Source organism: Pithys albifrons, chromosome 2 (genome assembly GCF_047495875.1).
Source record: "Pithys albifrons albifrons isolate INPA30051 chromosome 2, PitAlb_v1, whole genome shotgun sequence".
In the NCBI taxonomy this organism is placed as follows: domain Eukaryota; kingdom Metazoa; phylum Chordata; class Aves; order Passeriformes; family Thamnophilidae; genus Pithys; species Pithys albifrons.
The window spans coordinates 114,103,975-114,127,729 of NC_092459.1; the positions used below are offsets into that span (position 1 = coordinate 114,103,975).

At 42.9% G+C, this 23,755-nt stretch overlaps 1 protein-coding gene across 5 annotated transcripts in view; it reads right to left on the reverse strand.

Moving 5' to 3' along the window:
- PLCB1 (phospholipase C beta 1) overlaps positions 1-23,755 on the reverse strand; it is a 346,939-nt gene that overhangs the window by 85,703 nt on the left and 237,481 nt on the right. For all 5 annotated transcript variants that reach the window (XM_071582157.1, XM_071582156.1, XM_071582161.1 and 2 more), the window contains exons 11-16: positions 19,217-19,374; positions 15,806-15,888; positions 9,623-9,707; positions 8,963-9,140; positions 3,163-3,233; positions 2,485-2,581 (exon numbers count right to left, since the gene is read on the reverse strand). In XM_071582157.1, coding sequence (XP_071438258.1) covers positions 2,485-2,581; positions 3,163-3,233; positions 8,963-9,140; positions 9,623-9,707; positions 15,806-15,888; positions 19,217-19,374 — 672 coding nt within the window. The remainder of the gene's footprint in view (positions 1-2,484; positions 2,582-3,162; positions 3,234-8,962; positions 9,141-9,622; positions 9,708-15,805; positions 15,889-19,216; positions 19,375-23,755) is intronic.

Genomic DNA, 23,755 nt, shown 5'->3' on the forward strand with positions numbered 1-23,755 from the left:
AACAGGTGGGCACTTCCCTTAAAGGAAGCCAAAAAGGAAGCAGTGGATCCAAAGAAATGAAGAACTGTACTGTTTGGGCCAACGTGAGAGGAAAATGTGCTGCCAGACTGTGAACTACAAACCATCCCCAGTGTGTGCTGAAGAGGCAGAGGATGAACATGGTGTTCCAAAAGTGATTCTCTCCCTTCAGGAGAGCTGAGACTGGGACATCACTGTGGTCCCTATTTCTAATTAGCAGCCATCATGCTACTGCTTTTATTCATAGCTGTTATCTCCACATGGTGAAGATGCCTGTTGTTGCCTAGAGGGTGCTCTCCTACCACTCCCTCTTCCTTTCCAGCACACAATATCCTCTCCTGCAGACCGTTCCAGCCTGCTCACTTCGAGCTCAGCTCCTCACAAAGACACTGGTATTATTCTTACTCTAGCCACTGAGATGTTTCTTATTCCAGCCTTCCCCTCACTGCTGGACAGCACTAGACACACACATGCACAGTGGATTTATCCTATTTAGAATACAGATGTTGAATTTTTTGTCATAATAAACTGTTATCTCTCAGCCTTATCTTAAAGTGGAGCCTCTGTAGGAAACCAGAACTGATATCTGTTAAAGCATTCAGTTACTAACTGTCCAGGGCTTAATCAAACTACTAATTAAAATAAGAACAAATCTTTCCTTGTAGTATCTGGGGAGAATTAAGGAACCTGCCCTTTGAAGAAAAGATTGTGCAGGAGAGACATTTCTCTCTATTGGTACATTGGTACATCCCACACTATCTTGTCAGGAGGAAGTCACTACTGAGTGAACAACTAACTCTCTGAAAAACTGCCTGAAAAATGTGGAAAACCAGTCACAGCTACTTGCTGTCACAGACAGGGAACATTTCTAGTGAGGCCAATCAGGGGACTGGTACAGATCCACTGCTATGCCATATTTCTGTTAACCAGAAAATGCACTTTTAAAACATGTGAATGACAGAAGCAGTGAGGTACTGTTATCACTGCAGAGGCCAGGATCACAAATCCAAACTAATTCTGAAATAGAAAATAATAAATTAGAAAAGTTCTGTAACATTGAAACAATGAAACTGTATGAAAGACAAGCAAGGAACTCTACACTTAGGGAAGTCAAGAGAACAACAGTAAAATTTTGGGGGAAACAACTGGATAGGCAGCAAACTAAAAAACAATCCTAACCTAATTCCTTTTTTATTCAACTCATCTTCACTGAATTTAATGAAGATCCAGAAGTGAGTCCAGGCCAGGACTAAGACCAGAACCCACGTGTCATGCTTTAACCAGCCAGCAACATTTACCACCCACAGCCACTGCTTTAATGAACAGGCCACATACCCCACAGAATGGTTTTTTTCTGACACAAACACCAGAAATTTAATTCCTTAATGTTACAAGTTCACAGAAACAGTATGATTGATCAAGGGTCACATCAAGACTTAGGATGAAATTCTGGACAGCAGCAGTTCCCTATAAAACACAAAATTTGGAAAGGCACAGGCACGTGAGCAGAAAAAAAGCATCATGAGAACAATTTTGTACCAGCTGCATCAACTTGTCCTGCTAGGATTCACATGGCTTCCTCTCAAGAAGGCACATCTCCTTCCCACTGTGCTCTTGTAATTCTCATTAGAGCTACAAGAGATTAGAAACATCCAAAGGGACACTATGACAGGGAACAAGCCCAGCTCCCTGCATGAGCCTGTGTGTATGTCTGTACAAATACCCACATACAAATGAACAGTTGGTAACTTCTTACATGTTTATTATTCATCACAAGTAAATGCAAAATCTTGTACAGAGACATGGACTTAGGCAACAATTACCTGTCCTCTGCCAAGGCCACAACGAATCCGGAATAAATTAAAACACTAGACACTTCTTTAACTAAAAAAGCACCAAAAGCACATTAAAACCTGTCAAAACAAAGTGAAAAAGGGCAGGCAAACAGCAGGGGCTTGTGCACCAGGACAGGAAAAGATGCTGCAATGTTTACTGAGGATGTCACTGAGTGCATTCCTAGCAAGGCATCTTCTGTAAAAGCCAGCAGGGGATGAAACTATGGCCTGTTCTATAGAAACAGAGAGGCAGGAAAGAGAGAGTTTGCATATGGGGAAGGGCAGACTCTGCTTACCTTGAATCTTCCATAAAATAGAAGTAGGAATATTTATGACCATCTTTCTCAAATTGCTTAAGTTACTCTTCAGTCATGGGCAACAAAGGCAATGGAAGTACATAATTTCCAAAAATGGTTTTGAAATTCAGCATGCTGATGAAGTTGGATATTTAGATTAAAAGAGGTTTCAAAATCCAAATGGAAGTATTTGACTGGACACCAAGGGAGCATTTTCTGTCCATGCTCCTGTACTCAACCAAGAGGAAGCCAAGCAGCACTTCCCCAGAACCTTCTGCCAAACACTTGCTAGGTAATTTCCAGGACAGGATGCTGCTCATGCATAGCTTACTTACTTTTTGATACTTCAAATGACTCAAACTTCACAGGCTGAATGTAGTTCACCAGGTTAGACATCTCCTCCGTGGCCATGGCCTCACTCCCAGCAGTGCCCTGGGGCAGAGAAGGGAGAGAGGCTGCACTCTGATCTGTCCATCAAGTACCAAAGCCCAGCTCCCTGTCAGCTGTGGGACCTTGCCCTGCCTCTGTCTCAGTGAAGGTAATGCTTCACATAGCAAGCATCACATAGTAAAGAAGGAAACGTGCTATAAAATGGAAAAGTTTATATTAAATTGCTGCTGTATTCATTCTTTTTATATATGACTCCTAGAGAAGGGACTGCGTTATCTTTACACATGCACAGTGCTGAGCACATTTATCAGTAATGTTGGATAAATAATAAATACAGCTCTAAGTTTCTGATGTCAAGTCTTTCTTCCAAAAACGCTAAATGCACCACAGGCAGCTGCCTAAAACAGATCAGCCGCGGTGCTATTCGCTCCTAATCTTCAGAAAGCGAAAGTACAAATAAACAAAGCAAAGATGCGCTTCCCAGCTGATTAACAAGCAGCTTGGGAAAGCTCGTGCTGCGCTTCCCGGTGTCCTGCCTCCCTGTCTCCACTGGATGGCAGCCCCACTCCTGGTAACACACGCTGGAACCGACCCATCCCCACAGCACACGGCTACAGCCTTACTTCATCCATCGACGACTTCTTACAGTCATCATCATAGTCATCATCATCATCGCTCTCCATGTCTGCTTCTCCTGAAAAGTTCCAAGCAGAAGATAATTACTGGCTGAGGCAACAGTCATAATTACCAGAGACAAATTCAACAAAGATGTGCAAGTAGCACAGCTTGAGGGAGACTGCTGTAAATGTGCTCTTTGTCACAGCACAAATCGAGTGCACTGGTCTCCAGGGATTCATGATTCATCCCTCTTGGGTGCTGATGTAAGTTCTCATTGCCCAACCAAACTAAAACTTTTCCTTTGCAGCTGTTTGATGCTTAGTCTTTGGCCATCAGCACTGAGGAAAGAGTTCAGTGTGTGGTACAGCAGCACAGACAGCTCTGAAGAGATGTTCCCAGGCTTGGGGCACAGCCCCACGGTCTGAAGGTGCGAGTTCAAACTCCTGCTGTTGCAGAATCCATGCAGGGCCTCCAGCAGATGCCTCTCCCCACCAGGGAAGCTCACAGATGACAGCACAGTTGGGGTGAAGGAATCACACATGAAAATCGGTGAGATTCTCATGTGCTGTGCTATCAAGGGCTGTTCAGCAAAACCAATCCATGAGTTCTGAATGTATCCCAGCCTGAGCACTGAGGCAACGCAGCTGGGAGGGTCTGGCACAGGAGCCAAACTGCAGGAACTTGACTCCAATTCCCCCGGCAGAGCTTTGGTGTGCTCGGTGAGGGCGCGGGTGCCAGAGCTCAGCTGTGCCGGCTGAGGGCAGTGTAAGCCAAAAAATGGGAACGAGATGCACAGGGCTCGTCCTTCCCCGAAAATGTGTTCAGAGTAAACAGGACCAGATAAAACACATTCATTGCCTTGCTCCCAATAGCGGTGCACTCATCAGATTCCTACGGGCAAGACACAAACTCTTTAATGTGAATTAATGAATGCCTCCCCTCATCTGCAAAATGTTTTTATTTGGTTGTGTCAGAAATTAAACCACTGAGAAATATGAAGCTTATCTTTCTCTTTAGAAACTCCTCCTGCAGGCCTGGCTGCCATGAAGTGTACATTGTACATCTTAAGAAGACTCTGGAAAAGAAGATTTAACTTACAGTGCAGTCACCTATCATACCTATAAGACTGACAACTCTCCCTAAAGATTTTATTCCACAGTGATTCATCAGTGGCAGCAAAAAAATCTGACTACTGTGCAGCATCCCCAAACTGCCCAGAGAATGGTAATTTAGCCTCAGTTCCTTCTGTCAAGGTCGGGTTGAATTCAAAGCCCACTGAGTCAATGAACTGCCCTTTGTTCCAGCAGGCCTTGAATCATGCCCAGTGGGACCCTCCTGAACACGGAGAGCACATGAGTGTGCCTTTCACAACCAAGGGATGACTACCCAGGCTGTGCTTCCTTCCAGATGCAGATGTTGAAATGTCAGGGCTCTTTTCATCAACACATTTCTTCCTGAACGTTTCATTGAAGAAAATAACATGATTGCTCAACAGGCTCAAGGGATTGCTCCAGGAACCTCAGCACAGTGTGAAGAGCCAGCCGAGCTCTCACAGGATTCACAGTGACAATCTCTGGATAGGAAGCTTTCCAATGACTTAAACAGACTGGCAAAATAACACTTTGCACAGCCCACAAAATGGGGGATGTGTGCCAGTTCCAGCCAACTTGCAGTGCTGAGACACCAGGTACATGCTAGCTTATTCTTGCTGGAAGAGTCCAGGGAAGAAAGCACACAACACATTATTTGCTTATTTAAAAATATTTAACAGGAGTACTCCCGAGGAGATCGGATCTCATTTTCAAGTTCTGCATCAGGCAGCAAGGCTGGGACAGGACTGCACACAGAACAGAAATGAGTGTTTTAGAACATCTGCCTTGACCCTCACCCAGCACAATGCTCCTGTGCTCACACCCAGCCTTCTCTCCCCGTGGCTCTGAGGGGACACAAAGCCAGAGCAAGCCCTGGCCAGGCTGAGGAGATGCCTGTGCTGTGGACACCTTCACTCTCACTGATCCTGCAGTGGCAGTGGGATCAGCTTCATGCCATCCTGCCATCCCTTCCCAGGAGGGCACAGACACTGTGCACAGGTCAAGTCCACTGGGCATGTGTGAGCTTAGGGACAGTGACCTTTCATGACATAATTACTCTTTGTATTTCAGTGGGGCTGCACAGCCAGGCCAGGCCCTCTCCACGCTACAGAGCACACAAACAGTGACAACAGAGAGCCATCCCTGCTACAAGGCCTTGACTCCAAATCCGAGACAAAAGCCTGCCCGTGGATGGGCAGGCAGAAGAATACCAAGAAATCAAAGGATGTTTCTCCCTACCATAACAGGTAAGTTACAACACAGAAACTCTCAACTGCTCATGGGCAGAAGGGCACAGGGAACTCCTCAGTGGAGAAATGGGGCAGCATAATGAGTGGACACAGGAGATGGAATCCCAGCACATGGGGAGAGAGGGGTTCACACAGTAATCATGCATGGAGGAGGATCAGGAGAGCTGGGAACGACAAGACAAATCCCTGTTACCAAGGGTCAGGGAAGATAAATGTTATCCATCCTCACCATTCCTCAGCAGCATGAGATATTGCGAGCCTAACAAAACAAAAGGTTAGACAGTGCTTGAAATTCAGAGGGATCTGGTAATCTGCCTTCTCAGATCCTTTCAAAATAACAGCCAGCACGGATTATGAACTTGGTGGTGCAGCTTGTTAGCTCTGTACCATTTAGGCAGCCACCAGCACCTTGTGGAGGGGAATCACATTTTGGGGTTTTTTCCCACTGTACCTCAGCATGTGCTGATTTTTAAAAAGGAAAGGAGTAAACTTTATTCAGTTTGCTAAGCCATTTTGCTTTGTAACAATGGACCATGGTCTCAGCAAGCAAGCAGCAGCAATGTACTAAGGCACTTACAGACACTGAGCTCAAAACCTTTTATCCAGTTTTCTGTTCAAGCATCATGAAATGATGGAGCCAATTCTACCCTCTCTCTCTGTCTTCCCGTGTTTCTTCCCTTGTCGCACCCACTACTCTGACAAAAATGTCATTGTATCAGTGAGAAACTAACAATCTGCTTAGAAATTTAAACACTGTTCAATGAACAAGTTTTAGCTACTTTCAGTAGGGGCCTGCTTTTGGTGGAATGGATGGTCTGCAGCACTGCCACTGTTCTTCCTGCACTGCAATAGAATTTCTTTGAAAATCGTGCTTATTTACTTCTGTTCACTGTGCAAAACCAGCCAGGTATAAGATGCTTGTTTACCAAAATTACAATCTATTTCATAGGTGTTATCTCAGACATTCTTCTTCTGCTTAGTCAGCTTTGCTGCACTTTTAGGAGTTTGTTTCACTGACAGATATCCCCTACTGAAGTTACTTCTTACATGAGCTTCATAAGCATCCTGCAAGGCATTCCACAAAGCTCCTTTCAGAATTCTTTCTTGCATTATTGCTGCTGTATCACCAACACCATGCTTTTAGATGGTATGTCTTACAAACATATCAAAGCATGGTTTATTTGGGTTTAAATCTGACCTCAAGCAGTGTTGCTGTCAGCTCAAGCAGGAATCTTCATACTTTTTGCGTTGCTGTGAAAAAACTCATTTAGAATCTGAAGAAGACCAAAGCAGCAGAACCTTCTTCTGGAGATCAGCAGCAGTTCTGACAGGAGCTGTACCATCCAATACAGTTACTTGAATAATATGCCCAACTTGCTAAATGTGAAGATTCTATTAAGGTTGAAGTACTGAAACACCTCATGTTAAGGAATGTTAGGAGTCAGACTTCCCTTAGTGAGCCTGTGGTGCCATTACTCCAGAGAGAAACTGTGTTGGGCACAGAGGAGCACAAGGCTTGCAGTGCTCCAGCATCACACGTTGCTGACACTGAGATGGACAAAGGAATGAGACAGGGAGCAGAACGTCTTGGTGACTGCTGAGCTCTGCTCTTCTCTGGGTCTTGCCACATGGGTCTTATAAAATGGTCAATGATTTATTTCTTAAATGTTCCCAAAAAAACCACTGCCACTTGATTTACAGATTTGCTGCATTCTCATGGCTCTAAGCTGTAGCTGAAATCTCTGGAGCTGTGCTCTGAATACTTAAAAATTCAAAGTATTCTGCAAAAATGAGAACCTGAGTGTTCCTTGTCAGTCATCCTTAAACTGTTCTTAAGCTTTGTCAGATTTGTCTGTCCTTAGATAAGATTGGCTTAATTTTATTTCACTTCCCACAGGTATTGTTCAGATAAATTCACTTTTCTGCTGCTTGGGATTTGTCTAAAGCAAATCAAGAAAATAGTATTAAATCATCCCTGACACCAGGATGAATCTTCCTTTGAAAGCCTACTCCAAAGCATGCCCTTTTCAGACTTTCTTAAAAACAGCAGTTGAAAACTCTCTTTGCTTCTAATAGGATAAACAATGTTACCCACAAATGAGGCAGAATTTCTTTCTTTTTAATTCAGCTCGAGGCAAACTGCCAGCATGATTTTCAGCTCAGTTAATCAGAGTTTAGAAAAAATTACAAACAACGAAAAAAAGTTTTTGAACAGCAAATGGTAATGAACTTATATTCCAAAAGAGCTTTCAATGTGCTGTGTAAGTATTCTACTGCTGGGGCATAAATGTCTATGCTTTGAAGAATCCAATTCCAGTGCAGGAACAGACACTGGGCTGGGGATCAGGATACACAGATTCTGTTGTTTGTCTTGCTGGTTGCTAATCTGCTCCTGTGATTAAGAGCAAATCTTTATACTTTACCTTTTTCTCTGCACTTCCCTTTGTCTTTCTAGTTTGGTTTCAAGCTCTTCAGGCCAAAGACCATCTCTTGCTAACACCAACACTCACAACTGATCCCTGAAGACCCCACAGGCACTACCAGAACATATGCACCACAGCAACCTTTATATGTCATTTCTCATTTTAAGAATTCTGCTAATAAGGACCAAGATAAATGTAATATACTGTGCTTCCCTGGCTACATTCCCTACAATTCCTGATGGGAACACTTGAGTAACAAATGTTTATTTGCAGAACTGCTTTTGCCTGTTTCCATCTCTGGAACAGAAGAACATCTTGCAGCCCTTTGCACAAAGGTATGAGATGTGACTAACACAGGACAGCTGCAGGTTGAGCCTTGGTGTGTGAGGAACAGGCACCTCACCCCATTACCCTACACCTTGGGACCCTGCAGGACACCCCTGCAGCTCCCCTGGGCAAGGGGTCAGTCTGAGGGGGCACCAAATGGCAGGACAGGCACCTCACCCCATTACCCTACACCTTGGGACACTGCAGGACACCCCTGCAGCTCCCTTGGGCAAGGGGTCAGTCTGAGGGGGCACCAAGTGGCAGGACAGGCACCTGACCATGTTATCCAACACCTTGGGACACTGCAGGACACCCCTGCAGCTCCCCTGGGCAAGGGGTCAGTCTGAGGGGGCACCAAGTGGCAGGCACAGCCCAGAGCCAACAGGGACAAGAAAACACTCTACTTGATGGTGGGCTCGGGCACACAGAGAAGGCAGCCAAGGCTGGAGGAGCTGGCAGCTCACTCTACCTAATAAGCAGTGCAGACACATGCTGGCAACACCCCTGAGCTCTGGGTCACCCCAGGGGTGTTTCTCAGCCCTGAGTCCTCCCTGATTACCCTCCTGCATCAATGACACTTGCACTGTTTCCTGGGGAGCAAGGCCCACACTGGGGTACCTCTGCCTTGCTAGAGCACTGTAAATGGACTGAATTACAGCTGTAATTAAGCATTTGTGTTTTAGGCAGAAATATATTTGTGGATTCAACTCATACCTGCTCCAGGGGAGGAAGGTTCAAACATACTGGATGCATCACTGCACGTGTTGGAAGCTTGTTCTGAAAGCTTCTTTTTGGCACTTCCATCTGCTGACTTATGTGACTTCTTTTTATTCTTCACCAGAATTTTGTACATTAAATCCATAGGGCTTGGAAGAGGAACCCCAGCTTCAAGCTTGCAGAAAAAAAGAAGAAAGATTTTACAATAAAAGAAACAAGCTTATGATGATTTCTTAGGGTCCACATGGTACAAGACAGTTCTGTAACCTCTGTAAGCCCTGTTAAAATTAAATGGATTTTGCACAAGAGGTAAAGTCAACATTAAATGAAATAGGGCTACTGAGGGCACTTAAGAAGAAAAATGCTTTATGAAAAGTCTACAGTAATAACCAAAATAAGTATTAGTTCAAATATGAAAGCCTACATTATAAAATGGCAGCTATGAGAATCAATTGCATTTAGAAGATTACAATTCACTATATCAGGGCAATCTCTGCATAAAAAATGATGCTTAAGTCACCAACAGCTCACATTGTTTAACTCCCTCCTTTAGACTCGGTTTTGAAAGGCTGTCTATGAAGAATGAGACAGAGCTGAAACACTTCAATAAAAATTCACACAGACATTTGTGATCTGACAAATACCAAGCCACATTACCGGGTATTTTTCCAGAGGATCCATAAGCAAGGCATCTCCAAATATTAATCTGCAGTACTCTGCCATTTTTGCCTGCTGTTTAGGGCTGAGGGGAAGAAAAGAAACAAATGAGTTCTAGTAATGCTACAGAGTGAAAGCAGTAGTAATGGAATATTTAATATCCCTAAACTAGATATAATTTCCTGATGCAATTGCTGTGAATTTTTCAGAGAGATCCAGATGTATCATTCAATTACTTCGAGTCCTCTGACAGTTTATCATAAGGATCACACATGAAGTAAAGGCACTAGTCAATTGAGTAACAGTGAACTAACCATAACATGAATTTGCCTCTTTCGGGCAGCATTTATATTCACAGTTTAAATATTTCCCTCTTTCTTTTACTGTATATACATGCCTAGAATTCTTCTCACACAAATACCCCACCACCTCATTTGGATTTTGTCCTTTAGGTCACCCCTGACCTGAGGCATAAAACCCAAACCCATTACCCAGAAAACAGTCTCCTGTGCAGGTGTCTCTGCCAAACTCCCTGAGCCAAGGGTACCCGTCACCTCACTCAGCATCTCCATAAGGCACAGCCACACAGGACACTCCCTGGGCTGGGTTTGCCCCAAAAGCCTGCACTGCTCTCACCAGCTCACCCAGAAGTATTTCCCCTGACATACCCTCCCTCTCAGTGTAAATGCAATTGTGCTACTGCTGAAATACATGATGGCAATTTGGAGAACTGCTATAATAAGTGCTGGTAGAACTACATTTTATATGCATATCATTACACACTGCAGGCACATTGTAACTGGGGCCAACATAGCAGAACAGCACTTTTAGGAGGGATCTGTAATATCAAGCTTCTAAGTGAGCTCAATGATAATTTTAGCTTGTTTGGGTATGTGGTCAAATTCCTTTTTAAAGATTTTTTTACATTTTGTCTAAAATCAGATAGTGTGTCAATTTTTACCACAGTGAATTACTTCAGCAGCTTTCACAGCATCCTTGAGAAGTAAATTGAACCTCAGCAAACTCTACTTGTAATCAATTTTCCCAAAGTGCAACCAAAGGATTAAATAATTCCTGCATACCAGTGATGGAAGTTTTAGAACTGAAGATAGGTTACATGGCTCAGAAATATTACTCAAATCACCTTAAAATGCAGCTCAGTGCTACAGTCACTTTCTAATTTTAGACACTGTATTTTTGTTCTATGTGCCTGTTTCAAACCTGTAACATCTGAGCTTAGGTATCTTTCAAAGTTTCCTTTTTTGATGCTCTGCTTGGAAGTCTGGATTAAAGAACAGGATTATATTGCTTAGTGCAACTTCCGCAGCTACTGTTAATTACGATCTGCAAATCATGGAAGATACAGGAATGGTAAAGCTGTTACCATGGAGCTCTTTTTCAGGACTAAACAGAGCTGGGTATATAGGAAATGAAAAAAAAAAAGGGCTCATTTTTCGCTTGCAAACCAGGAGTTCAACCACCACTGTGCCCCAGGCTGGCCATTAGTGACCACCTGGGCAATGCAGCTCTCCCAGGGTCAGTGTGGCCAAAGCAGAGCTGAGATAACGGCTGGGTGGCATCTGAGTCAGGAAATGTGATGTCCCTGAGATCAGCAGCCTGGATGCCCCTGGAGCAGACACTGGGTGGACCAGTCTGAGCTCAGTCACTGACAAAACACCCTGTGGGGAGGCTTTCAGTGACTCCTGAGAGCCAGTGTTGAGTGCAGCTTAAATCCCAACAGCACAACGCTGCCTTTCTCAGGAGGCAACTCTGCAGGGGAAGCTGAAAGCCACTTTAGCTGAGGATGGAAAATAAAGATGAAGACAAGCAAGGCAGTGGAACTAAGAACCCACACAGGAGAAGGTGATGGGAGGAACAGATCAGGGTAAGGCCTTGTGTTGGCTATTTCCAGTCACCAGCTATGACATTAAATAAAGGCACCTCACTCCAGCAGGCAAGTGGGTACGTGCTATGAATCTGTGGGTTACTGCAGTGGATCTTATTGCAATGAATCTTGCACCTGTGTGTGCTTTGAACAGATCCACACTCTCAGAGCCCAGGCAGTTCAGAGGACATTGCCTTGAATCAGCTGATGAGCATGTTTATTGACACTGTAGTAATTAGATGTGAAATTATTTTTAAATGGGCACAACTCAAAAAAAAAACCCTCTCTATGAGAATAAAAAAAAAAAGGGAAAAGGGAAATCGAATAAATTTCCAGCTATCACCACAGCTAGAACAAACTCTTCTGATCTTCTGTGTTTAATTCCATGTTTACCTCAAAGAGCATGCAGTAAGAACTTTCATTTTTGCAAAGGAGAGGAATGTAATGCAACATTATGTTGGCCCAGTGTATAAACCCCAATGTCGCTGCACCCCAGAGGCAGAAAGAAGGAAAATTATGTGAAAAACCAATGGGGTTTAATACTAGAAAATAACCTTGTGGCCAAAGAAAAATCCTGATATTACAAAATTACTTGTCTGTGTGAACTGGACTGTATGTACAGATATTTTTATAAGCTCCTAAGAGGGAATAAAAAATATTTAGTAGCACCAGCATTTAACTGTGTGGTAGTTTTTTGTGTTCTCTCTCTAATATATAAATCTCTGTATATGTTGCTGCAAGAGAGAGACCATCAGTCATAGTCGATTATGTATCACTATTAAAGCATTTTTAAAAGTTGGATTACCAGTTTCTTTTTGTTTTCCCTCCTTTCAAAATTATGAACCAGAGCAACAGATGAAACACCAGCTTTTCTACATCCACATGTTCCCCCCATTGTGTTAGGAAACAAACCACCAGGTATTTGTTGGCCACATCTCCTGTTACTGGAAATCCTCTCAGCATTCATGTATTGTAATGAAAATTGATTGTCTGGACAGAGCTGACTTTATCTGCTTCACGATTTTCACTGTGCAGACACAGACAGGTAGCACACAGAGTAATTCTGTGTGCCCCCAAAACGTGCCAGGGCTAGGGGGGATAAAATGGGAACACAATACCTGGAGATATGGAAATATAAGGAAGACTGAGGAATGTTTTCGTTACCATCACTGCATTGCTTGTGCTTTGTTTGACTGTGTGTGTGTGATGCCTGCTACGAAGGTCAGTCACAGAGGCTCTTGGCACCACCACTGCTCCTGACACTGCATTTTTATCACTTCTGCACAGATCCTTCCTCTGCCTGACACAGACACAGAGGCTTCCCAGAAGAGGCCAAAACCATTAAAAGTGTAGGACGAAGAAGTGATAAAAATCCTGCTAATATTTGAAATAACAGTTCCAGCGAGGAACCAGCAACATGAATAACTGTAATTAAATTTAATCTTGGAAGCAATCTCATATGGATACTGCTCAAGGATCACTTAACCTTTCTGCTGTGTCATCAGTGCATTTCTAATTATAGAGTGTCTGCTTTCAGACTTGCAGATTGCTTATCTTCTTGCAAGCCCCATTTCCAACGTCAAGGTCTTCTTGAGGTCTCTTCCACATTTTCAGGGCACTTTTCTATTTTCTGACAGAACCACATCTTTTCTTAGTACTGTCTTTTTGCCATGTGCATGTTGTGACTTCAATATAAATGATGGTCTGCATCATATTTTATGTAGTCTAAAAGTTACATGCCTGCCTCTTTTTCTAAACTTTTTATTGGATAAAAACAGACAAGAAAGAATATACTAATAGAGGAGTTGTAGTAAAGAAGACAAAAATTCTTCACGGTGCTAAAAGGGTATTGGAGAAGAGCCTTTCTAGGAAACACATCAAAAGAAAGCAAATGAGATGATTTACACAATGTGCTGGTAAGTGATTTGTTCCTTAAGTGGACAAAAAGTGTTAAAAATACTCTCATGAACATAAATCAGAAGGAGCAAAAATGTCATTTTAAGTCCAGTGGTGATTAACACTTATATCTATCTAATCACAGTCTGTTGAAAAGCCATGAACACAAAACACAGGCTAAAACCATATTTTTGTTTAAGCCAAAGTTTCCAGGGGACCAGAATTTCACATGTGAATGTGAAATGACTCTCATAACTTAAAAATCAGAAAACAAATTGGTCACCCAGAAGCAGGAATTGACGAAATAGGGGTTTTTTGGACAGCAACTCTAGAAAACATCAGTGCTTTTTGTTAACATTTAGGGCGAAGTCCATCCTTAAGATCTAGGGAAAAAAACAACATTCCAAGTAAATGAAAAGACAAAAGGAGCATTCCATGAAATTAAGTGAAGGTTTCTAGGAGTGGCATGACTAATTGCAGATTTTTCTAGCAACTAGTGAAGGAATGAGGGGATAATTGTAGCAGTCAGTAAAATAACTAGGAATTATTTTCAGCCAAAGCAAAGTCAGAAAAATACAAATTAAGCCTGATGATTTACTGCAGCAAAAAATAATAAATACCAATGAAGCCTCAGAAAGAGAAAGTATTTGGTACTGGTTTTGCAGACTTGCTTTGCTAAAAACCTGTGTCACAGCAGCACATGGAAAAGGCCATCAGGGAATACATGTAGGGATAATTCATTATTCCATGATTGGAGATTTCTGGAGGGAAAGGTTCAATGCTTCCTGTGGGGCAAACTGTACAGGTCAGGGAACTGCAGCAGTGACTCTGCTGCCTCGTTGTCACATTCCTGTGGTATCACACCATCTTTAATTCTGACAGTGTTTCATCTTACAGTTTAAAGCCACTCTTGTACACAGCTTACATCTGACAGGAGTTTATTTTATAAATTTCTTTTACTTCTTTACTTTCCTAAAATAGAACAGATCACCCTGGGATAGCTGAAGATTTAAGTCACAATTGACTTTAAAGGAAGAAAAATGTAACCCTTCTTGTTAAAGAAACTCAGATGATGCTTTTTCTCTGCCTTTTAGTAACACACTGAATGTATATTGTAACAAAGCCAGAGAATGAATACAAAATACAATACACTGAAGAATGATGGCTGGGATGTTTTCCGAAGGCCAGAGGCTGCAGTGGGAGCCCTGGGAAAAGCCAAACCTGCAGCAGTAGGTGAGTGCAGGCAGGCCCAAAGGATGTCATGTGCACCAAGCAGAAAGGAGAGAGGGCGCTGATGAGAGAAGGAAATTAAACACAGCATCTGTGTGGTCTTTCGGAGGAAGACAGGAACAACTAAGCAGGATTTAAGAGGTAGGTGTTTGAATCACAACCACATGGCCTTTAAATGCACAGAGCAAACCTGCCCACAAAGGTACCATGTACTGTAAGGCACACAGGTGGTGCAGCTCAGCTCTCAGAGTTTGGATTTTTCTACCTGCATAACTTTTGATCAGTATTTCACATCTGTTCTTAAAAACATTCTTACAGAGCTTCTTCTACCAGTTTCTTCCCTTATGATGAGAATGTTCTTCCTAAAACAATGGAAAAGGAGCTGGCCCTCACCCTTTCCCTTTTCAAGAAACAAAAGTGCCAACATCTCTTCTCATTTGTCCTAAACTATTCCCAGGTGCCCCCAGGATTACTTTTTATTTCACATTAGGAAAAAAAAAAAGGAGGGGGTTTCTCAGTCCAAACTGGCTCTGAAAGTGTTGAAAATATTTTCACAGCAAAAAAACAGAGGGGAAAAGGCAATTCAAGTTAAGGCACATGTTCTGTGTCAGTGTCACCCCACTTAGAACCATGTGGTCTCTGCATTCAAAATCAATGTCAAACTTGAAAAAAAAAAGAAAAATCAAAACTATAATAATAAAATAGACCACTAGGACAAAACTAGAAGTTTATTTTTGCTTTTCTTACATAGAAAAATTGTCCTTTCTTTGTAACTAAAACAAAGAAAATGGAAAAAAACCCCTTATGCAAACTGTTATTTTTTTGGCAGAAACAAACAGTTCCTGGCCATCCACATCACCTATTTTGCAATCCTAGAAGTCTGTGGTTCTGGCCTCTACTTCTAAGACAAGAGAAACAGCCCAAATCCTGTGCTCACATCACGCTTCTAGCACAGAACAGGGTCACAGGCAGGTGAAATATTCAGGAAGGTTTTTAAGAACACGCCCAATGGATCCTGATCGTCTCAGTTGTGTAGGCTGATACAAGCTTATTTTTGGGTAAGAGCTGTTGTTTTTGTCATATAATAAAATTGTCAGAAATGGATATGTAATTCCATGCCTAGACCTTATGAAAAGTGAAACACCATACAAGAAAATGTGGTGATTACTTACGAATCCACATGATTTTCAAAGGAAAGGAGGATTGGAAAGGGCGATGTCTTAAATGCACATTCAGCAATAGCTTCTATTACTTCCTAAAGAACCAAAATAAATACAGTTACAAATTTATGTTTCTCAAGAAACAGTGACTCAGTCTTTGAAGACAGAAAAGACCCAAGGTTTGAAATCACTCCCTGAGATCAGACCCTCCATTCTGAACATCCCAGAAAGCTCTGGACGTGCTTCTGCCGCAACCAAATTTTTCAACCTGAACTGTAATGAAATCCCAGAAATGTCGGATGAGTCTCAAGCACCACATTGCTCAAGAAGTGACTTCTGTCTGCCAAAATCAATAGTCTAAATGTAACACTTGGTCTCTGTGCAGAGCTGTTCCGTGCCTGAAGCCATGGCTTTCATGTGCTGCTCTGCATAATAACAAACATGCTCTGACAAAGGCGTATCTTCTAAACATCAGCACAAGCACGTACTCAGAAAATCCTCAGTTAATCTGACTCACAAATTTTAGTTCCCTCTTTTTTTTTGATGACAGAAATCCCTTGAAGGCAAAAGAAAGGAAAAAAGAAAACATTATTCAGTTAGAACAGTTGGCTGTGTAGTAATCATCAAACAGAGGACTCAGAAACTGAAACTTTTGTGAAGTTTCCTTTCAGCTGTGATGGAAAATGGAAATCCAGTAAAAAATCATTTGGTAACACTAATTTTAATGGGGTGCACAAAATAGTAATGCACTCACAGTTACAAATTATGAAATGTTTCCCTCTTGGGACACAAATCTTTGTTCAAAAGAACATATAAAATACTGAAGCCTTTCCACATGCATTGCTGTCAGACTCTGGAGTTTATAAGAGCCTCACACTCTGGTGTTTATAAGAACCCAAAAGGATGACTAAAACCTAGAAGATTTATTTATTTTAAACAAGCTTTCCCTGGGGATTCCTTTTATTCTTTCTCTGTACTTTTAAAGGCTCCATTGAGAAGCGTAACAACAAGAAATCCACTTCCTCAAACAAAAGCTGAGCTTCTGGTACATTCTTCTGGTACACTGATTTTCAACTGCCCTCCCCACTGCAAAAGGGGATAAAATCCTGCATGAGTGGGGAAAATAACCTGGAAAGGTGTAACCAGGACTACACTGATGAAATCTGGGGGTGAAAAGCTCAGACATTGGTCCAGTGGAGAAAAAGGCATGCTGGGGATTCAGTCTGGCTCTGCATGTGAATGTAAAGGCAAATGCTCTGTGGGCAGAGGAACAACATGGCACGTTCCACACTTTACTCCAGCTGCAGAATGACCCAATTGAAACATCTCCAAGGCACACAGACACAGATTCCTGTCATGGCATGGCCAATATGGTTGTTCCCCATAGGATCTCACCCTGGCAGCAGCTGAGACAAACCTTGTGGATTTCTGGATGTCACGAAGCAAGGGAAGAACCAATGATCCAAGGCCCCAGCAACACAAGGATGGGGCACGTGCACTGTCCAGCCCGCACACTCCATGCACATCCAGGAGCCGTGAGAGGCAGCCAGGACAGCCAGACAGAGCCGGCACTGTGGGCACGGCCACGCCGAGAGCGTGAGCTGAGAAGTGATTCAGCACTCAGGACCCAGAGATCACTCTGAATCCATTCACACACTTCTGACACATCATTTCACTGCCATTTTGCTCCTCCCCAGCCAAGCAGAACACTTGGAGTGTTGAAAAAAAATCAGCAGTTGAGGCATTTTTACATTTTTGCCATGTGGAGAAAAAATACGTGCCCTGAAGTGACAGATGAAATATTCCTGAGGAGGTCTAGAGCACCTTCCACTGCCTCCCCTGCAAACACAGTGCCTAAGTTTCCACATCTAAATATCCAGGGATAATCCTCCTTCCTGCTAATGATTCTTGCTAGAATCAGATTAACTTTATTTTAAATTCCTGCTCATGACCAAAGCAGTTGAGAGCTATCTTCTTTAATTAAAGGACTTTCAGCAATCAAACCCTATGCCTATAAACATAATTGGCTTCACATAAACATAACTAGGTAGCAAATAACAAACATGCAAGGAGGTTGTTTCATGTTTTCCTGTGATTAACTCAATCAATGGAGAACGAGAGAAAGCAAACTGAAAAAAAAGGAGTGTTCTTGTGCAAGTGGAATTTGGTGTTCTGCCTATGTGGGAGTATTGTTTGGGTTTTTTTCCTAAAGGAAGGCACCAGAAAACAAAACCCCCACCCCACCAACTCATGCTCAAGTGTGGGAGATGTCTCAGAGCTGCAGCCAGTACAGAAGCCACACTCAATCCCTGTCACATACCCAAAGTCAGTAATGAACATTTCCCCACATATTCCTGCACACAGCTAAGTCTAGAAATGTATTTCCATGGTGAGTTAGTGACTCAGATGAAGAAGAATTATTTCTTCACACTTCAAAAATGATACTCTGATATATCATTATAAGCTGTGCTGACTACCAATCTTAATACTAAAGGAAAACACCTCCATGGTGCTCCTCTAACACCTTGGACCAAACACATCTCTAAGAATAAGAAGATAACAATGTAATGTTATTGCTAAGGGTATAGTATCTACCTTCTCTTATAGAAAAAGGAAATGGAAGATGAAATTCAGTAATACAGATGACATGTCTAGGGTGTGAATTGCACAAATATCCCCTCATACTCTCAAAAGATACTAATTTTTCTTTTTCAGCCTCCAGTGCTTTGGATCTGATCCCAGGTATCAGAGATTAGGGCAACACTGCACACACTGTTATTAATGTTTTAAATTGTGAATATAATGCTGAGTGTCTGTACCCTGTGGATGGATCCTGCCCATGTGGGCATGAGCAGCTCACAGGAGTTGGAAGGCCTGCAAATTGTAGAGATTTCCATGATAGCTGCTATTTCCTACCTCAGTTCAGCACTTTTGTCTCCCATTCCCAGTTACCAGGAAGAGAAGAGAAAAAGCGTGAGCTGACACAGTGGTGTTGCTGTACCCAAACGAGCCCTGTCCTCACAGACCCTGTGACACTGCAAACCCAGCTGTGGGGCAGCACCTGCTCCTTCAGCCCTGCCTGAGGTTTGCCTCGTTCCTCTGAGATTCGCTGCAGGGATGTGCACAGGAGCCCTGGGCACTGAGCCCGGTCCCGAGATGGCACTGCTACCACACCACAGAATCCCTGTTCCTCCCACTGCCATGACCACCAGGAACCTCTTCCTGCACAAGATCCAAAGGCTGCAACTCTTCTCTTCCAGTGATTCTGCACACAGCCTGAAATCTCTTAAAGCACCTTTTTGCCCTCGCCTTTCCACCCCTTTTACCTTCCCAGTGATGTCCCAGCGATGTGTTTGTGATGGTTTCACACGACAGAACCCGCCCCAGCCCCAGCCCACCCCCCAGCGTGCTGCAGCGCTGTACCTTGAAGGATATTTCAGTTGTCATGGTGAAGCCATGTGTGATGACGGGCTCCTCCTCCGCTGTCCTCCCCTTCCAGCAGTCCAGCTCCACACAGCGGCAGCCCGACAGCAGCACCTGCCGGTACATCTCCACCGAGGAGTTTCCAGCCAGCTGCCCAGCTGTGACAGCACAACAACACAGAAAAGGCAAGTCAGCCGGGGCCTCGGGAGGAAATACGAACAAGCTGACAGTAATTTGAGTTAACAGCATCTTTTACCCTTGGCTGAGAGGAATGACACTCAAAGGCATGGGAAAAGCGTAAGAACTCAATTGAAATAACTTTGGCAGGGTCAGTGCCATGGTTTGGAATTCTGCCCTCAGTCAGATATGAACGAGAAGAAACAATCCAACTGAATCCAGCTCAGAAACTTCTTATAGACAGCATCAAATACATGAAACACAATAATAATCATTTTAAAGGCTTAGCTGGACAAGACTTTGTTATCCCTTGACAAGCAACATGACACTTGGAGGTAACTCAAGACACCAAGATCCCATTTTCTCACAACACACAGTACAGTTTAGTAATAGCTGAGACAAACCTTCTACACTCATTAATGGTATCATTATTAGGTCTCAAATCAATATTTAATACACTAACCACGGCACTGAGTTGGTCAGTTAAATTTCCTGGTGTGATACTGCATTATGTAGGGAGAAATTTCATTAAACTGTCCATTTCCAACAATGATACAACATAAATCTAAACAAGGAAAAGCTCTATTTCCCCAAACTTCAGAACTATTAAACCCCCCCACACACAGAAAAAGAAACCCCAACCCAAACCACCAAAGAAGTCCAGTTGGGTTCAGGGAAGGATATTCAGCCAGGGTGTCTTCAACTGCTGCAACAGGTTTGATTCCAGTCATACGGATACAAATTTCTTGCAGCAGAGAGGTAATGGAATGATGGAAGTATAATGGAAGAATGGCTCAGTGCTTCCTTTAGATGTGAAGAAAATGGATGCCGTTTCCTGCTTTCTAGCAGAGTTCCTGAGAAGATCTTCCTGGATTTCATTTTCTTGTTAAGGAGACAGTGAGTTCATTTACATAAAGGTTCTTTGCTGATGGGGGACATATAAATACTTCATATAGACTGGCATAGAATATAATGCAGATTAATCCTCATTTTATTGTCTCTGTGGTTCTGTGTTTATGTTTTCTGCTTGGAAGCACAAGTTTTGGGATTTGCTTCACAGAATGGCATTGTCTGCTTTTGCTCTGTTTTTACCTTCTACTGAAAACTGTAACAAACCCCCTTCTATTTGCAAATTCCTGCTTACTGTTTCTGTCTGATACACCAGCAGCAGCAACCATAACTACTCCACAAGGTATTAACATTACTCTTGTGAAAATCTGTAAGAATTCTCAGCTTCTGCTGGAACCAATGGGAAATATCTATTAGTAACAGGAGAAACTGGCTGGTGCTGAAAGCTCTGAAAATCCAAATGGAGTCAGCAAGTGACAACGTGTCTCTTGGGTTTTTTGAACTTAGCTTTTTCCTGTGTTTCCCCTTTGACTATGGCAGATTATCTTTACTCATACAAAAGCCTTTTTGGTGCAATTCCAATGTCTGGGTTAGGTAGTGGCTAATGCAAACAAGGATGGATCAGGGTAAACCAGCATGTACTTCCGTGTGCTCATCCCTTCATCTGCTTATGAAAACTTGGCTCTCGTTATGGATCCACTGAACCACATTCACTTAGAAAACTGTTCCAATGTTGCCTTTCTTTTCCTTCAAAGCCCTTTGAATTGGGATTAAGAAACTATTCTGTGATGAACAAACTTTACTTCCTGAGGGACTCCTGGTCGCTATCAGTGCTAAGTGTTTAGGACTACAAGATCCTTAACCTTCAAAAGTGCTTCAGTAAATCATGACATGCATCACTTGCCACATGACACCTCCCCACACAACCTTATTAATGAGGCTCAGACATTTTGGAAGGACTCCTGCAAATGATAAGAGGATATTCAACCTCCAGACCATACAATCTTCAGAAACACTCCCAGTCAGAGTGTAAAAGTCTAGCACATGTTTTAATAGTCTCAATAGCTTGTTTTCCTGAAATACAGAGTATAAGGAATGTTCCTTCAAAGCTTTTTTGCATATATTATTTAGAAATTACTGTTGTGTGTGTCTCTATTTGCATTTACTCCAAAATATCCCTTCTGCATTCTAAAATGTGACCACACAGACACTGAAGGGAACACTTCCAGTACACTTTTAATAGCTGGAGTACAGATTAATTTTTTAATACTTCAAATTGAAAGCATTATCTATTCCCTGCTATAAAACAAACAGCAACTACAGTAATATAACATTTACATCCCATCACCTGGTACAGGCTAAGGAGAAGTGGATTTTGACAAAAACTCACTTTTCTGAGAAATGTAATTGGCTGAGTCAAACTTGACAGAAAATAATGCAAACTGAGCCAGTGCTGACTGCCAGGAGCTGAGGATACAGCCCATGCTTCCCCCCACACACAGCAGTTCCACACCCCTGTAACATTCAGCTGCTCATTCCTCAGCAAGTGCATCTTTGTTGGGTTCATTCACTGCTGTTTTTCCAAGTGGAAGTTATTTGCTATACATGGGCTTAGAATGTGGTTACCAATTTAAGCTATGTTTCTTCCCCAATTTGGGGGTATTTGGATCCAGGTATTTGGAATCACCTGACTCTTCAGAACTCTGGAAGCAGAGGCTGCTTTGGTCCCCTTGCCCACCCACAGCATCACCTTCTCCCAGCCTATATCCTGCCTTTGCTGTGCACAAACAGGAACTGCTGGATCCCCTCTCTCCAGACAAGCCCTGGAAAAACAATGCAGGCACCTGCTGTGAGCACGGGTTGGGGCTCACTCGAGCAGCAGAGGCACCACCTGAGTGTGCCAGGAGTGACAGACACAACAGGGTGACCCTGTCTTGGCTGTGGGAACCACCTGAGAAACACACACTGCAAGACCAGCTAAGTGTCTCCAGCTGCAGGGAGGGAGTGGGACCCACCAGGACCTACTCAGGGAGCACTTCCCATGCTGGTGGACCTCTGTACCTTGGGTTCCCATCAGGATGTGGTGGGGCTGGGAGAGAACAGAGCTTTGGGTGCTGCTAGACCTTTCTGAGCTCAACACACTGCCAGCCACAACCTGCTGCTGGTGGCATGACAAACTCATGCCCTGAGCAGGCAACACCCAGCTTTCCCTCCTTTCCCTTCCCTTCCATATGGTGCTTTCCAGCTTGGAAACTGCAAAGACACAGTTTTGGAGGCTTTGGAGGTGAAGAAGGTTTCAAACAAGTGTTCACTGCAGATGTTAAGCAGCAAAAGTCAGGACTGAGGAACTGCTGAGAACAGAAAAGCTGGAGGACGGTAGAGGAGAGGTCACAGCAGCAATAAAGGAGAAAATGTGCCCCTTAGGGGTTGTTTTTCTAGAAACAACTGACAGGACTGGACTGTGAGCAGGGAAGGATGCTGAGAGTGAATGGGACAGTCCCACATTGGCTACATGTGCTCAGTGACAGCTCTGCAACCTACTGCTGATGTTATTTTTCCTTTTAGCCAACATAAACATTAAAGGCTTGTGACTTCCCTCTTTTGCATTTCCCACACCCAAGAGCAGGTGGCACAGCCAGCACAGCGTGCAATGCTGAGTGTGGTGTGCAGTCATTTCTCTTTGGGTGCTGCTGAAAGAAATGCTGCCAAGTCACTCCCCTCAGTGAAAACAGCAGTGACCTGAGGCGAGATACCATTAAAAAACAGAGTTGCACTTCAAGGGTTAAAAGGAGTAAAGATGCAAAGATGATACCAGTGAGAAAAAAGATGACAGAAAGAAAAAGTTTCCAAAGCAAGGCAATTCTTTAAGTTAGCCCAGGCTTACTATACATCATTTCTCTCTTCATGGATTTTTACCTTTGCTCTCGAAAAATTAAATTTCCCTAAGAAAAGAAAGCAGTAACACTCCTAAATAAATAATCAGGACTTGATGTACTGCCAAGGGTTTCTACTAAAGGCTAGGAAAATGATCAGTGTAATTAAAAATAAATTCAGAGTGTGCACATGTTTCTTTTTATGTTATAATGTTGTTTCTTTGTGCATGCTTTTTTTGGGTTAAAACAACTAACAAAGGGAGAGATAAATGGGAGGGCATTAAGCACAGTAATCATAAAGTATTGCCAGACTGAATGGTTTTCTTATTGTTCTAATAATTATTACATGACTAGTTGCTATTTCATGGCTTCAGAGAGGGCAAAGGTGCTTCCCTTCCAAAGCCATGAGTGCCTGAGCAGATCCTTCAAACTCTTCTTTGGAAAAAGACTAGTCTGCCACCATTAATTTTATTAATTTAACTTTCTTTTTGGCAGAAAGCAAATGAGAATGTGATTGCTGTATCTGGTCTAGCCTCAAAGCAAAATCTAGGGCTGTCAGTTTTTGTAACACACAGACAAATATCAAATCATTAATCCACTGTCAGCCAGCTGCCACACATTTACTGAACATAATGAACCC